Source organism: Helicoverpa zea, chromosome 10, assembly GCF_022581195.2.
Source record: "Helicoverpa zea isolate HzStark_Cry1AcR chromosome 10, ilHelZeax1.1, whole genome shotgun sequence".
NCBI lineage: Eukaryota > Metazoa > Arthropoda > Insecta > Lepidoptera > Noctuidae > Helicoverpa > Helicoverpa zea.
Genome location: NC_061461.1, coordinates 10,666,906 through 10,685,070, shown reverse-complemented (window position 1 = coordinate 10,685,070; position 18,165 = coordinate 10,666,906). Strand labels below are relative to the sequence as shown.

At 36.3% G+C, this 18,165-nt stretch overlaps 2 protein-coding genes across 2 annotated transcripts; one reads left to right on the top strand and one right to left on the bottom strand.

The window, feature by feature from the left end:
* The first annotated feature begins 6,116 nt into the window (after positions 1–6,116).
* Positions 6,117–7,638, top strand: LOC124633956. The gene is made up of 2 exons (XM_047169339.1): positions 6,117–6,207; positions 6,406–7,638. Exon 2 carries the CDS (start codon positions 6,557–6,559, stop codon positions 7,478–7,480), a length of 924 nt encoding a protein of 307 aa, XP_047025295.1. The 5' UTR covers positions 6,117–6,207; positions 6,406–6,556; the 3' UTR covers positions 7,481–7,638.
* Positions 7,639–8,281: 643 nt separating this feature from the next.
* On the bottom strand, positions 8,282–17,800 carry LOC124634082 (serine proteinase stubble). The gene is made up of 7 exons (XM_047169496.1): positions 17,644–17,800; positions 16,717–17,133; positions 16,051–16,308; positions 14,355–14,547; positions 11,164–11,461; positions 10,779–10,928; positions 8,282–9,749 (listed from the first exon to the last, which is right to left on the bottom strand). Exons 1-7 carry the CDS (start codon positions 17,798–17,800, stop codon positions 9,612–9,614), a joined length of 1,611 nt encoding a protein of 536 aa, XP_047025452.1. The 3' UTR covers positions 8,282–9,611.
* Positions 17,801–18,165: the final 365 nt, after the last annotated feature.

The window sequence follows — 18,165 nt, the reverse complement described above, 5'->3', positions numbered from 1 at the left end:
TGAGTTTTTGCAGACAAATAGACGCAGTAAAAGAAGCACTTATAATATTAGCGATAGAAAATATACTTATTACAATTTGATTTGATTTATAAATCGCTGCTTCTCATGTTTTGAGCCACAATTCAATTGTACGTGAATCCGCCCACGCCCCTGACGGTCAAAGGAGACTGCTACTAGAAACGCTTCTTAATATTTTCTCAGGAAATAAACGTTATTCGTACTATCTGTGGTTGCTCCGTATTTTCATTGTATGCTTAAAGAGCTTTGTTTAAGAAATATTTAGTAACCATTATCGTTTTCCGATGTTGAGTCGTTTATGTAGTAAATTGACCTTTATACGATACTTGCTGCTGTCCAGCGGTTTCAGTCGCGTCCCGTGGGAACTACTGCCTGAAGAGCTAGCTTTCCAACAGATACATTTTCAAATCAGTTAATTAGTTTCGGGGCCTTCAGGGTCCAAACAAACAAACTAAAAAAAATATCCTATTTATTATATTAGTATAGGTTAGTTGAACTGCCAATATTTCCGAGCCTGGGTGGGCAGTGTGGGCACGTAAAACCGTCGTTCCCGAATGCTACTCAGTAGCAGTAGTTGTCAGTCAGTATTCCACGTCGGAGTCTGGCGGATTTGGGAAAACTCTGACACTAGGGCTTGTTAGGCTTGTTACCTGCAACTTAACGTAAAATATAAAAAAAAAAACTAACCACTGGACAAGTAGCAATAAGTACCTACAACTCAAAATTATAGGACTGTTCTGATTGATTAAACTGAGTTACCTCATGGTCTAAGTATCACAGCAAAGTAAGTTTTACTCTAATACTAGCTTCTGCCCGCGACTTCGTACGCGGATCCTGTCCCTTATGCCAGCGACTACGGGGTCAGCAAAATCAAAGATCTGAATTGTCTGATGTTGAATTTTATATAACTTTTATTTAACTTTTGTACGTCAACGGCAAAAGCACAGCAGACTAAACAAAACGCTAAGAACTAAAGCGCAATAGGCGTGACCATAGGGATAAAAGTAGTGATTCTAATTAGTCCGCATTTAAGTGGTGTTTCTGAACGGACCCTTAGATAACAAAGTAGTGGTGACCTAGTGTTTAGAGAACCAATCTCTCAAGTATGGGTGTGTGACTTCGATTCCAGGTCTGGCAAGTACCTGCCAATGCAACTTTTCTTAGTTCGTATGTACTTTCTAAGTATATTTTGGACACCAATGACACCGGTTTTTGGAGGAGCTGTCATTCCCAGTGTGTCCCAGCTGTCAATGAACATCCTTGGCAGTCGTTATGGGTAGTCAGAAGCCAGTAAGTGTGACCAGTTTTACCAAGAGGTATTGGGTTGAGCGGGTAACCGGGTTGTGGAGGTCAGATAGGCAGTCGCTTCTTGTAAAACACTGGAACTCAGTTGCATCGAAGCCGATCTTAACATAGTTGGGGAAAAGGCTCTTGAGGTAATAACAATAATAACAATGAGATTTAACGCAACAAAGTCGGAGAGTGGGGGCTCGTGATATCACGTCGTACTAAGAAGTGACTTAACACAAAATTCAAGCGTGTTGTATCTTCGTTGTTCTTTGTTTGTGAAAGAAAAGAAAAAATATTCGTCCATTATTTTAGGGTTATCTAAAAGACGGACTATTACATTCTTTGATTCACCATGCTTATTTTGTATCAGTGAACGTCTCCGACTTGCGAGACAATGAGTAGCATATTCTTTACTTGAGAAGTTCTCTAGAGATATGGATGTAGATGCGTAAATATGCCAATGACGGAAGCGCGCTTCGCGATCCAATGAGATTTCCTCGGAGCAAGTTGCAGACTGATGTTCTCGAACAGCATCAAGTCCTTCCAAACGCTCTTCGGTATATCTTTGGGATCTTATGATTCTCTCCCTAGGAACATTGGAAAAGATTCGACCTCTTTCTAGCCATGATAATAGTTTTATTGTGAAGAAGATACCTGATCAATTAAAATCTAGCTGACTGCCCCCTCGCCCCCGCGTTACTGAGTAGGCTACCGTGTCACGAAGATAAATGGAAAATAATACAACACTCAAATTTTGGGTCACTTTCACACTCAAATTCTATAAAGTTTTGGGTCAATAGAGTAAAATTGACGATAATATACCATCGTCATTGAAAGTCTGTCCTAAACTATTACCGCCTTCACCGCTTGGAGGTACTTCCAGCTTATTATATGATTATACAGTAAAATTAGAGATAGCTTTAATTTCCACATCAGTTGTTTCTGATCTTCGATTCTCATAAGTCAACAGGAAATGTCCATCAGATCGAACAACTTTTGCTAAAACGTCATTACTATACATTTCAAGTGTAGTTAGGGCACTTGGAGTTCCACATCAGGTGTTTTAGATCTTCGATTTTTATAAGTCAACAGAGAGTGCTCATCAGATTGAACAACTATTGCTAAAACGGTATTCCTATGTATGCTATCGTGTAGCTGAGCTCTTGAAGTTCCACATCAGGTGTTCCAGATCTTCGATTTTTATAAGTCAATAAAGAGTGCTTATTAGATTGAACAACTTTTGCTAAAACGTCACACCCGTATATGCTACAGAGTAGCTGGGCTCTTGGGGTTCCACATCAGGTGTTCCAGATCTTCAAATTTATTCTCTCAGCCGAAAATGCTCATCACGTGGAACAATTTTTGCCATGGCACCATTTTTGTATCTCTTATAGTTTTGTTGGTCTGTTGCAGTTCTACATCAGGTCTTCAAGTTTCGAAGATAAATTATAGCCTATATGTTGCCCAGACTTTATACCAATACAACAAAGAAAAAATCATTGAAATCCGTCCAGTAGTTCCGAAGATTAGCGTGTACAAACAAACAGACAAACAGACAGAATTTTTTTTTTGGATTTGTGCTCTATTACTGTTTCTGAACCCCACTCAATTATTTTTTTTTATTATATTTAATGTACATACAAAGTTTTTTTACAGATTTATTATATGTATATAGAAAAGTGAATCTATTTTCATGCCATCGTTATGATGATACAAAAATAACCTTAAAAGCACCGCTTATTTATTCCAAGTATTCAAGGTGACACGCTGTATTTCAGAAACCTAATATGTACATGTCGATCATCGTCTCTTTACCTATCACTTGCCAAAAATTGATGAGCCCTATTCTTAGATCACTCCATGGAGAACAAAATGACTAGCGGAGGTGCCCTAACGAAAGATCTCCTAAGAAAGTAGCGTTCCAAAATGCGGGTGTACGGGGGACGAGGAAAGTTATTGTCTTTGCCTTTATACGCTTTCTTTGGACCCGAGCAGTTTTGGTAATTCAAACTCAAACTCAAATCGTTGACAGATGTCTCAAAGAACTGGACCGCCTCATTAGGTCACTCGTAAATGATCTTTTGGGTCATGCCCACCGTACGTATTTGACCTAAAAGAAGGCGCCTGACCTAGCAGTATTATGGCATATCTGCTCATCTTTTCTTACTCTGTGGATCCCATCAAAATTTCGTAAGATATTCGTCAGCATGTTGTCTGCATTTTTATTATGTCCCTATTTTCTTACAGGGATGGGACAAGTCCATAACATGGGACTGTGTTCCCTCCCCTGGGAGTTACCCTTGTCACTTTGATTTTTTATTTGTTCCTGCTCTTTGGCTTGCTCCGTTGGCGTAATGTCATATTAAATGTGTCTCAAATATCTTCCGTGTTTTGGTTATTTTTGATGACGTTGAAGGTTGATGGCAACTGTAGGTTGTATCAGTCTGTTTTGTTTACAACTCGTCCAACCGAAGGTTAAGCAACGGCTGGTTCGGATGCGCTTTGGGTGGTTGGTTTATACATGACGTGTTTTGAAATGCACGACAAGTTGAGGGTTATAAGCTGTACCTATTTATCTTTGACAGTTCTCAATAATTGCTCTTAGAATATATGTTTGTAGAATACGTTATGTATTTATGTAAATAGAATTTCAAATAATTACTTTAAAATCTAGTACACCAAAAAGCTGCAGTGCCAGCACAAAAAATCAACGACAAGTCGCACAGAAATTGCATCAGTGATTTGTTCCAATATATTGGAGTGCTCGCAGCTGGTTGGCCGTCCATCACGAACATGACGTCTGATGGACAGCCAATACGGGTGATGAACTGACGCGCCACGCCTGGTCACTGAACTTCCTTTTTTTGGTAGTTGGGAAATCAACAAATGAAACTCGCTGTGGGTGTAGCAGGAGTTTCAGACCTTTATTGACTAATTTCATCTATGTTCCTTCTGGAGCCCTTTATGAACCAGGCTTTTTTACTTTTTCGAATGGTCATGGATCTGTGTTGTATTTTTAGATGAACAAAAGAATTACCCAGTACTTTACTAACAAGATATGCAACAAATACCTTACCCAAAATAAATGTATGAGAAGGTAGCAACTGATTATGCAATCCACTGGGGAATGAACTGTCATTCTATCAACCACGTCCTTATATTTTTGAACAAGCTGCACAATTCTTGGAAGTAAAGCATAATCAAATTTAAATAACTATAAAATGTTGCCAAGTAGAAACACCAACATTCTCAACAAATCGTCTGAATTTTAAATCCTTCACAAAAAACCTAGGATATTGTTACAACAAGGTACAGGTGACGTACTCCGTACAATGGACGGTCGTTAGTAGTCGCCGGTTCGCCAGCAATTTGCGCCAAAGCGGATTCTTTTAACAAACGCCCTATTGAAATACGACGGCGATTTAAAATTGAATTCTGAAAGAGTTTGTCTAGAGAATCGTTATTTTGCCAGACTGAGATATTAAAATATTGACTGCGAACTTTTGAATTGGTGATCTTGTTCTTTCAGTTTTTCTCCACCAGTGCTTAATTTTGGATCTTTGTCGAAAATATTGTTACAGCCTTTTTATCGTCCCACTGCTGGGCTCAGGCCTCCTCTCACAAGTAGAAGGATTGAGCATTAATCACCACGCTTGCTCAATGTGGGTTGGTGATTTCATACTATAGCCCATGTTTCAAGATTATAGTCCAAGATATACTTAGAAAGTACATCCAAACTTTGAAAAGTTGCATTGGTACTTGCCTGACCTGGAATCGAACCCACGCCCACATACTCGAGAGGTTGGTTCTGTACCCACCAGCCACCACGACTTATTCGAAAATATAGCCCATCTTATGCTGTTTTTGAAATAAGACAACAAACATGCAGTCGAATTGAGAACCTTTCTTTTTAGACAGTCCGTTGAAAATAGTCTGCCAGTACCAGCTTAAGTTACGATTATAAGCTCATTTAAAAATCTGTTCATTCTATTATAGGTATTTTCTTAGTCTGATTGTGGAACAAAAATCTTCAACGAAAGTAACAAAATATGAAGGTCAAACAATTCTACTTATGAGAACAATTTTACGGTATAAATAATTCTTGCACAGAAAATCCGGTTGGTCAGTGACGAATGTGGGAGGGTACTCCCTAGGGATATACGGGACACGATTCGATTCCTTAATGAAAGTACATAGGTACTTACGTATACGGTTCTTTAGACCAATGATTTGGTTTCTGGATTTTTGTCTCATTCATTATTTTGTTCAATAATGAATGAGCGCATACCTAACATATGACATAAATCAATTTCTCAACGACGAATTATAACTAGTATTATACTTTTATTTTATTAAATTTTTCTAACTTACCTTACCATTTTAAAATTACTTTATGATGTAAAAAACTACCAAAATTTCTACGCCAGAAAGGCTAAACACGATTGCTGCTTGCGTACATTATTGTAAGATCTTGATGAAGAATCAAGACCTTGCATACCTATGTATATTACATAGTCATGTTTACAATTTAAAAACTATTCCATTCTAAAAAATATAGCAATCAATTCCTAAATATCGTATCCTAGCCTAAGCTACATTAAAAAAAAAATAACCAGATTTCTTACTCAATAATTACATACCATAAACAATAAAATAATCCCTTTTATTACATTGCAAGATTGCAACACTTCAAACTATTTTCAAGAATACCCTCACATTTTTATTGTCATAAACATTGAGCGGGTATCAAATCTACTTTAATTTTTGTATAAATGTAAATGTCAATACATTATACTGCTTGTTAAAACATGTAGCACTATTTACAATCTAATAGTAACCTGCAGTGATAAACAAATAAATAGAAAACAAAAGGATATCTAAAACCATAAGAAACGTCATGTAAGTACTTGAACAACCAAATTCAATTGTTAAAACAATATGTGATCATTATATTAAAACCAAATTAGCTTCAACGATTATCTCAATAAACTAAATGTTCTATTAATATAGGATTTTCAATTAGCTAACAATAAACATTTTAGTGTTATTGATATCAAATCCTTTGGGGTTCCGAACTAATTAATATTGTGATTCCAGGTTTGTTGCCCAATGGATATAAAAACATCGGCCGATAAAACGATAATAACAAATAATGAAACTATAAATCCTACTATGATGCCTGGAAAGCTACACTATATGGAAATATTAAGAAGTATTTCAAAGAAGTTGGTTCATATTCAGTTTGAGAATGAAACTGAAGAAGAAAATTATGAATCCACTTGATATGATACCATGTCAGGGGTTTTGCAGCAAGAAGTTATTGACTCCATCGATTCCAATACCAGCAGCACCTATAATTACTAGCTATAACTTCCATCAAAACCTTGGTTGTCCCATAGCTGGCCAATGGAATCCAATGAACACACCTATATTTACAATGCAACCTTTACCAATAATTATACCAGCTCCCAGTACAATATTTGCAACACTCCCTTGTCCATTTGCTGGACCTTTAGTACAACCAGTTATACCTCCTATAGTACCTCCGGTAGTTTCACCACTATTTGTACCAGGTAATCTTACAGACGTTTCTAATTACTTAAGTGAATGTAACGGTTCTACAGAACTGTTTGATGCTACAACTGTTAATGATTTGTCATTTTATACGCCAGAACAAACTTCTATTGAAACAGAACAAAATTCAGTTTTAAGCAATGAATTAGTGAAAGAAATTATTGGTAGTATTGAAACTACATCAGATCCTATTGAAGTATATTTAAAATTGCCAAAAGAGTTGTTTCCCACACCTAGAATGCTATCACTAGATCCAAATGCTATCATAGATGAATTTTGTAAGCTGCCGAATTTACAGCGTCACGCACCTTGGATTTTAGACCTGGAGTTTGGCATTCCGAAAACTATGATAACACGTCCTTTGCCTATTTATAATGTTAAGTTTAATAGCATACACTGCAAGAATACTCCTGATGCCATACATCCAGGATTTGAGAGCTGCACTCCTGATTTTAAAAGGGCTATGCTGTTTTACTACGATTGTGTGGTATCTGCATGGTACAGAGGATTCATAATGATTACTTCTGATAGGTCGGTAGAACGATTTCAGTCGTGGTTGAAAGTCCCAATGCAATTTTTAGGGATGTGCTGGCCTTAATGCACGTTGCATGTATTTTTAGATTATTTTATTGTTATGTAGATACCTGTATAGTTTTAGATTTAAATCATCGTTGAATGCCTCACATGCCTGTAAATTATTTTGATCTGTTTGATCAAATTTGTGTTTTATAAATAAATGTATTATAGTCGTCTACACATGTTTGTTTTATTTTTTGTGGTTATTCCAATAACTGCAGATCGGCAATTGGCCTATATGATGATGATGCTGATTCCAATTACTTACATTATACATACTTGTAGGTTCTTACTTTTACTGGTAACCAACTTTCTTTAACTCCTGAACATCAACCCCGTAAATCCCTAAAATTATAAAAAGTCGCGAGTCGAGATTTTTAATTTAAAGCCAGAGCAATCCCATTTTACCTTCTGCCTCCCAAAGTTGATTGTAGGGTGTTTCAACCGTATTCTCTCATCAAAACCTGACCCAAATTTGAGGTTCCTAATGACCCTGTGGAAATTTGTGAGCTAACCGTTCTGCGATTCAATTTAGGGCTCTTTATTTATTGTCATAGACTTGTTGGTGAATTCTTTGTGGTAATCTGATTTTAGAAAGTTCTTTAAGTCTTTAGCCATTTGTTTAGGTGACGAGAATTTTGGAATCTGACCTGTTTCTTTTATGAGAGTTTGGTTTTCAGATGAGTGATGGGCAGACTTTGGAAATTAGAAAATTAGGTTACAGGATGAGGATGAAAGTAATGCATAAATTAAATTTAGAGAATTAAGTCGTGAATGACAAATGAAAGCAGAGAGACCATTTTAAAAAGCAATGAAACAAAGGTTTACAAAAAATATATTTTAATAATTATTAACAATAATATTATTATGAAACAATCAACGACATCATAAACTATCATTTAATAAAATCGCAATAGTTAACCAAACAAACAAACAAACATCATTGAAGTGACGATATTTTACTAAATGCAGTATAACAATGCGCGATTTGGTAATATTCACATTCATCCCCTTTGTATATAACAAGTTAATTAATATCAATTTACAAAAATATATTAATACAAACTATGATAAGTATAAAAGTGTTAAATTCAATAGTATATTACAATCAGACGCTAACAAAATAACCAATTTATTTACAAATATGATTCTAAAACTGTTTTGCATCATCTTGAATCATGTCTAAATTCTAAGCACCAATTTGTTCATCATTGTTACTTTAAAAGTAATCAATTTTATTTTGACTTATTACAATCTTTCGATGGCTCGTCATCCTTCCTCTTATAAAACACTACATTTCTTTCAAGGAGCCAAAACAATCTGTTAATATTTACAAAACAGGCGATCCTAACAGCAAGCAAGTCAATAATACTGTATTAATAATACAAACTTAATTAAAACGGCAAGATACATACGCAAATATATTTACAATACGTTTGAGCATACAGGTTTACCTTAGAATGTATTAAGTTAAACTAATTTAGATAAAAACGATTTTAAAATAGATTGTATTTACAAAGAATTGTTTCAAGTGCATATTATAAGGCCAAGTAGTTGTATATTGATACTGATTTTACTACAACTTAAAATTCATTTAAATAAGTTCTTTAATTTGTCAATAAAGCTAAACGGTACCCGCTTTTTAGCTTTTAAAGTACCTAAAACTGTCAAGCACGTTAGCCATTTCGGCTGCAGGTCAAATACGTTTACCAATCCAATGTGCCTATACCTCTGCACGCTACGACGAATTTCCTGCGTTTTTGACTGTGTGCTTTTTATTCCTAGTAGTATTTTCATCGTTGCAGCAAGTACTACAAATACTAGCATGTTACCACTTATTATTTGTTTGTATAATAAGATCAGCATCAAATACACGTTGCTCAAGTTCTACAGCCTCAAAGCAGTCATCAGGGCGTTTATTGTGAAGCTTAAAAATATCACCATTATGAAGCTCCGTTCCCGGTTGATGCAGAATCTCGCCATCACGAGTTCTGCAAGCTCCTGGCGAGATATTCCTAATTAAACGCCTCAGAAAACGTTGAATCCAATCAACATTTTTGAAGGTAACTTATGCTGCACTTGTAACGAATTCGTTTCGAGTCACTGTTCATCACTTTGTCACTGAACGTTCCACTATCTCTTCAAGGTTAGACCTAAGAGTTGACTGTTTGCAAAATCCAAGGAACGAATTTTGATATCCTAGTGCAAACACCTGGGAGGTTCGCTTCCCCGCATCCGATGCCCCAGCTGATGATTCCAGCTAAGAAATACCGCTGATCTTTTCCTTTGACCTGGCAAAATAGAAAATAATTAGAATTAATAACAATGAAACAATACTTCAAGAATGAGAGTATATAATTATTTACAACTATACTGTATCCTGGCAGCCATATAATGCAGGAAAAACTTTAATTTATAACAAACACAAGAAAATGAAGCCAGTTTTTAACTACGACAACACTATACAGCTAAAATGGTCTCATTGATAAAAATAATTTTATACAAAACTATCCTAAACTTAAGATAAAGAAAGCAAAACTTTCTTTTGTAGAGGCCGAGGTTGAGAAGAAGTTGAAAAGGTTCGAAGGTAAGGACTTAAAACTTTTAGAAGTCGTTCTAGAAGTTGTCAATTATATTCTTGTTTCTAACCCTATACAATGTACACGTTTAGAAAAGATTTGAACAGACTAAAACTTTCGTGAAGATTGTGTATAATGAGTTTCCGAAACTCCAATAAAACTATTTCTTGGAACCTGTAATGTTATTCGTGAAAGTTTCAAGTGCGCAAGATTTGTTATAATTATGAAGCTTTTAACTCAAATTGTTCGCACTTTGCCTTTGATAGTTTAAACAAAAGTATCTTTAGTAAAATGAAGGGACATTGCAACAGTTGGGTTTGAAAAATATTTTAAAGTAATTTTGTGGGTGGAATTTGTCCATTCTTGTTGTTTTATGGAGGTTCTATGTGTAAAATGCCATTCTAACTTTTGATGACACTGTATTAACTGCAAGCAATGTTTAAAATTTTTCTATTAGCTTTTGTTGCCCAAATGACCCTGTATCACGCAATTTTACCCGAGTCTTGCAGAATAATTATTTGTTTCTCAGCGCATACATAGGTTCGATTCCATTTTGGGCTTATTTTTAAATAAGATTCCATTTTGGGTAGTTTTTAAGACTATCTTTAAATAATGAAAAAAAAAATGATGTTGGGCAAACCCTTGGCGATTTTTTTTTTGATAAAGCTTTTTGAGAAACACCCATTCTTTCTATGCATGAGAAGAGCCCTGAGACCATAAAAAAGCAATAATGATGATTACCTGCAAAGGTCCACCTGAATCTCCTTGACAGGAGTCGTGTCCTCCTCTCTCATGTCCAGCGCAGAGGAAGATGTCTGGAATGAACTCCTGTCTGCCAGCCCTCAGGAACATCGACTTACATCGCTCGTTCGATACTATTGGTACTTGCACCTGAACAGAAGGAGATTTGTTTTAGAAGACTGATATTAATCCTGTGTATTATTTCAATCGGTCGAGTCCAGTTTCATTTAATTCCTAAGTAAAGCACCGTGATTCTTAGCAGACTCCGGACTAATATCGAAAATTGTTCTAATAACTGAACCCAACAACTCATTTATATGTATCATTAATTCCTGTATGTATGTATTAGCTCAACAACAAAAGTAATGTTCTGCGTTATTCTTACCTCTTGAAGAACCGATGGTAACACACCGCCTTCTGATAGCCTTCCCCAACCAGTGACCGTAGCATTCTCCCCCACTAACAGGTCATCAGTTGCCGGGAGACATATAGGAGATATATGAGGAGCGAACTGCACTGGAGCCTCTAACTTCACCAGAGCCAAGTCATATTCATAAGTGTAGTAGTTGTATTTAGGATGAACAGCCTTCCTGGCTACTCCACTCTCTACGAATGGGTATTCTTCTGATACGGATGAGAAATCGTATTCGCCCACTCGGATCCTTATTTGCGATGTTAGGAGGCTGGAAAGAATTTGACTTTGACTTTGATTGATTTGGTTAATGAAAATTATTTAAATTAGGGTTATGAAATCTGGAAAAGAAACACTGCATTGACGCTTTATTGTGAAAATAATCTTAAGTACTTAATTCTTAGAGGTCGTGATTGCTTTCTTTTGACAAGTCGAACGAACAAGTCGTAAGAATTAAATTAAGAAAGTAGTTCTTTCGCCAGGAATTCCTAAACCAGAATATCACCTTATCCAATTTAAAAGGTAAGAAAAACTCAGACAGTTTCTTAAGCGCACTAGACAACATCAAATCTATGTAACAGTCTAGCTCAATAGTCTATTGTATGTAGGAGCCATTAAAACTCGCTCAACACCGCAGATGGTTCCCTTAATTCCCACAAAACCGTTCACATCCATCGCCATTTTCCTTTTGAAAGCAAAACCTGGATGGATTGGTCGTTCCAAATTTTGGCTAACACTGAAAATCTATGCTGTGGATTCGTAACTTCATAGCTGGTCCCAGAAGTACCTATTCAATTTAAGGTAATGCAAATTGTGTATGGTCCATGTACTAGGTTTAGGTTATCAGTAAGTGCTAGTTTCTATGTATTTTTTCGTTCATCACATAGTCAATTTCAGTGTTTTTTTATACCAGCTTTGCAACACGTTAAAGCTTCAATAACGTCGTCCATGTAAAAAATGGAAATATAGATACCTAATGAAACCTAACAAAGTTATACGATAGTTGTCCGCGGGCAACGAACAAATTGGCCCAAAAAATATTAATAAAATTCGTCTGATAAATTGATGTAGAATGGATAAAAACTATAGTAATGACGTGTTTTCTACATTTCTTTGGAATTTCAGGTTTTCATGATATGATTTTAAGAAAATTCTAATTTTGTACTCATTGAAATGTTTAATTCATTATTTTTACCAATACCGGTTCAAATTCATTTAAGTATTTAGAAGCTATAGGTAGATGTTCAATACTCGTACATGCGTATGATCTTTATATACATAAGCTCGGGAGCCTTCAGTATCTAGTCATCGAGTCGCCGAATCACACAAAGTCAATATGCATGTGCGTCTACACACACGGGTATGGTTCACCCGTTTTAGTGAGATAAAACATCTTTACCTTACCTTATTACCATAAACAATAAGGGCCTTACTACAAAAACTTTAAACCCTGTTTTACACTTGTCTAATAAAATTTTGGCTGCAAAATGAACCATATGTCAACGTCATAATTTGACATTTTTTTAGACAAGGCATAAACTGACGTTTAAAAGTTTTTGTGGTAAGACGGTAATAGTATAAGAAGTAATACTCCGTAGTAGTACTACGTCGTAAAAAAAATGTATTTACTACATTAGGAAACATAAACCTACAGGGCCTTACTACAAAAACTTTAAACCCTGTTTTACACTTGTCGAATAAAATTTGGGCTGCAAAATGAACCATATGTCAACGTCATAATTTGACATTTTTTTAGACAAGGCATAAACTGACGTTTAAAAGTTTTTTGTGGTAAGACGGTATGCCTTTAAATTTTGCACAACCAAGTCATCCTGTCTAAGACAGCTTCCATTAAAGATACTTCGTTTTAATTCCCTTTTTACGGTGTTTAGACTGTTCCCTTTACTTTGTTTTTACTGTAATCTACTTACAAAGGACTAAAGATGGGAAATATAAAAAATAAAATGAAAGAAGAGCCGTCTGTCTGTCTGTATGAATGCGCTAATCTCGGGATTACTAGATGGATTTTGATAAAACATTTCTCAGGAAGACTTAAGATGTTTAAGAGTTTTTTTCGTGATAAAAGGGAGGGTGGAATGCGAGTTGCGAAATTGTGGCCAGTTTGTTTCAAGCTTGTTATCCTTTGTAAGTCGCCAGTTTCTTAGAGAATTAAAGCTGAGGTACTTTAAAGAAAAGGTCGACGTTTAGCAGTGGACTTACTTTGGTTCAAATAATTAAAGTAAATACCTAATGATTTTATATAGGCCACGTTAAGCAGTTTGAAATACTGTGATTATAAACTGAGAAATAAATATGCTGAAGGATTGTGGAGATCTGAAGTCATTTAATTGTATAGATCTATTTAGAAATGTGCTGTGGGTGAAGGTTTTTTTCTCTTGTTTTGTAATACAGAACTTAATTCATATCATGTTTGCATCATTTTTAGCTCAATCTTCTCAAGTATACCGTATATTTCACGCTATTTTTGAACACAAAATCGCGATACACTATCTTAATAATGAAAGTTTCTGTTTACAGAGTAGGTATGGATGCAAATATTCTTCGATGCAAGAGGAACATGCAAAATACTTAATAGAATCAAGTCCGCCGAAGATGTGTTTGAAAATGAACTGAATTGTATTTTTCATGTGCTGGTAAGTTTCTCTAGAAATGCAGGTGGAATAAATGTGTGAATTACATTTTCTATTCGTGTAAAATGTTTTGTGAATAAACAAGACTACCAGGTATACCATTGTAAGTTGTTCCACGCATTAAAGTTTTATTTTCTGTTTTGGCCAAAAACTTTTATTTCCTGTTGTTTCCTAAATAACACTGAAGCTACCATCGGCTAATTTAGTATCTATACGTACAGGTAATACCACTGACAAAATACAAATAAATTTCATAATAAGCACCTACTTCCGATCCGGAACTTCTAAGCTTAGTTACCTGAGTAAGACAAGTATACATTTGGCAAGACCTATTCGTGATCCAGCCACATCTGATCAATCATTGCTTGACCCGTGATAGGTCGACCCATTGCTGTTACTAACATATTATTATCACTGTCCAGTTTGACCCGTGTTGGTGATTGGTCGATCTTTGCGGCTGTTACTTACATATCATGATCCGAATCAAACAAATTTTATTCTAAAACAACTTACTCATCAACACAATGTCCAGCTGTAGCGATCCAGCCTTCGTTGATAATGGCGCCCCCACACCTATGCGTGGAAGAGAACCCGAAGTAAGAAGTTCTCCTGACAGACACCTGCCATGGCCAGCGACCGAAGCTGGAGTCCTTGCCGCCCATGATACGGGATTCTGGACGGGGCCACATTGCTGTTAGACCACATTCTGGAAAAGGGTTATTGAGCAATTAAAAACAGTCTACCTACTACTAAGGAACTGGAAATTAATGTGTTTCAAATACAACATAATTGAATGGATGGTTAGACTGGATGAAGAAACAAAAAGTAAACATTCTTAGAAACCGTTGACGTGTTAGATGAAACTAACAAAGCTCATTTGAATTTGTAAGACCTTAACTATAAAAAGTGAAATTTCAACTATAAGGCCACGAAGTGGCTTTGATAGGTAGGTCCCACAAACGCAATATCAAACTCATATTGTAGTAAGATACTTATTCTAAATTGCATGAAATATAATAAAACCTCTGCTCATTCGGAAACATTAATTTTACCTGCGCGAGATATAATGCATTATCATTCCCATTTAAACGCAATCCTAGTTACACTATGCACTTAAAGTGCTGCAACCAGGTCGAGTTTACTCCAGATAGAATCATCCAAATGCATTACTAAATCACATTAAAATGTAATTTTCAGGGAAACCATAAAAAGTTTCAACTCAGTTTAATGGCTCTTCAAATATAACCATAGAGAATAGAATGACTAGCCGAGATGTCATAATGCAAAACCTCCTTCCTAAGCGTGCCAAAATGTGGGTGTTTGAGGGACGAAGAACGTTACTAGCTTTGCCCTTACACGCCTTCTATGGAACCGATACATTGTTTTCAAAATATCAATACCAATTAGTCAAGACCAATCTTTGACATAGGTATTTGTCAGATTGCTTCGTCAGTTCTAGTAATTGATCTCGCCTACCGTACCGTACTTTACCCTGACCTACAAGAAGGCACCTGACCTACCTTCCCTATAGCATCTCTGCTATCTTCCTTCCTCCGTGAATATAACGCATTTAATGTAAGGGCTCCTAACGGCCAAGAAGATTAGTTACCGGGAAGTATATTTTGAGAGTCTATGTAATTTGCATTGGACGAATTTAATTGTGTGGGTTAGCTTAAATTACTTTTTAAGGGTACGAATGGGGTTTTAACCACTATTTTGAGAAGAGGTTTTATTAATGCTTCTATTGCTTTATTTAGTGACACTTTACGAAATTAATTAACAGCTCCCTACGTATCTGTACGTTCCTACGATGCAAATACCTAATATGTAATCTGTGATAAAAGCTCAGCGTATAAAGTACAATCTTTCTGAGCAGTGGCTACGGTTAATGGCTTCTAAATTACTGTAACTAATTTATCTTTGATTAATTTTTTAGGTAGGTAATTAAATGCATTTACATATTGTTTTAGTAACCAATTGTTACTATTATTTATTATTATCAATATGAAGCTATTTTACTGTCATTAATATCATGACTGATTTCCTCCAGATGTTATCATACAATAAAAGTCATCCCGATTTTTCTCTCCATGCAATAAGAAACTCTTTCAAAATCCATGTACTAACCGACTCAATCCTTCTCCGTGTGAGAGGAGGCCTGTGCCCAGCAGTGGGACGATAAAAAAGGCTGTAACAGTAACATACTAACCGACAGTATTAGTAGCAGCCGTCGTCTGAATAGGCGCTGCAGTGGACTCCTCGGTCCTGTTAATCATATTCAGCGCCGGATCCTTCGGCTTGATATAATTCTTATGTGGCTTGCTGGTCGTCGTGGTGAACTTCTTAGTTGGCTTCGGCTTCCCCGCTGGTTTCTCCCAAGAAGGTCGAGGCTTTGTGATGAATGAAGGCTCGGTTGTGCCCTGCCAATGTATCGTGTTCAGGTTGCTGGGTCTTGAATTGTATTGACCTGGAATTTTTGGAGTCGAAGGTAAGTTTTTGGGATTTTATGTATAGTGTCATCTGGGTTTGGACTCTGTATTTATGAACTGAAGAACTGGGGATTTTGTTCGGGCTGTTCTCTTGTCTTGTGGTGACTGCAAGGTTTCATGTTTTGCAAATAGGTGGCAGAATTAACTGAAGTAGGTAAAGCCGTTGTTGAAAGGGAAGCAAAGTAATGATTTTACATAACAAATTGTATTATAAAAAAATAAGAACTTAGCTTTAAATACTATCGCATAAAAATAAACTCCGACACTTTTATTAAAGCGCCATCTATGAAAAGTTGATAGTATTGCAACAATTATATTAAGTGGGAGATAAGTTACAGACTTTGGCAGTCAGTTAGTTTATTAAGTAACTAATTTCATGAACTCACCTGGGTTAATGCTGTTATCAGAATGCTGCTCCGAGACGGCCATCGGCCGCGCTCCAGATAATATGCTAAGACTAGACGAAATCTTATTGTGGGGACTAGTTTCCGCTTCACTGTTCGGCCTATTTACATTTTGGTATTTATTTACACTGTTATAAGGTATTTTATTAACTATATCACTATTTTGTTCGCTACTTGAATCTAAATTTCCTAATGAAGGTAAGTTTATTTCTGGCGGCCGGTAGCTGTAGGACGTGGGGGCGCCATCTATCGGTTTGGTCATGAACGACGGCCGCTGCGTTTGCCAGTTCGGTCGCGAGATGGTTTGTGTCGATGTCTCTGGCGGTTGAGTTGTAGTGTGAGCTGTACTAGATGGCGTTGTATATATTTTCTCGGTGACTATGACTGGCGGCGGGGGTTCTGAAACAGTTTAAATGAATAATTAAATATTACTTAAAGTTTATTTACAAAAATAGTTATAGCCGATTTTAATATTTTATTATGTAACTTAATAACTACGAAATAATATCAGTTCTCTTTATTGCCGATAGATGTCGTCACTGGTATTGAATTAACATTGCAGAAAAGACAGTACATGACGAAAAACTTGCAAACTTTTTTGGTAACAACTATAGCTGGTACCTATCTACTCCGATTTATGATTTCACCCTTAGTCTCTAAAACAATTTTTCGAAAATATTGGTCATAGACATAGCCAACAAATTACCTACTCTAAAAGATTTAGTATCCAGCTAAAACTCATCATTGGTTGTTTCGAATCTTCTATCCACCTCTATCTATAAAGGTCCACTAAAAAATCATATAAGTATCCTCGACAGAGATCATCAACGCACAGGTTCCTCATCAAAGCTCAGTCATGCGTCCTCTCCAGAGATCGTCAACCTTAGTCTCTTATCCACCCCAGCTTACCTTCAACATTCACCGGCTTATCCGGCAGCCGGCAGCAAGAGCCGAACATGAAGCCATCGACGCAGACGCCAGCATGCCTGCCGCCCACTCTGTTGCACTCCTGCACCCACATGCATGCCCCCTTCGCCCCTCCCGCCACACAGGATTTGCGGGACATTTGGTAACCTGGGGAAACAAAATATATATTTAAGAACCTTCGGAATTGTGAGGAATGTAGTGAAGGTGGGTGATGAAAATGTAGGTAAAGTTGCTTTAAGAACCCAAAAAGTAATGATTCATAAAAAATGTGAGGGTACTTCCAAAAAGTGACTTATTCCATCTAAAAATATCGACTGAAGTACCTAAGTCCTTATTTTCAAAATTTTATTAATATAATAAATAAAAAAGTCACCATGTCTGTTACGCTTTCAAGCAAATACTTATTCAGCATCGTCCTGCCCTTATCAAAATTTATATAATTTTATTACACACACTGGTACTTGTTCATATACCTACTAGGTAGGCTACTTTTTGTCCAGGTGC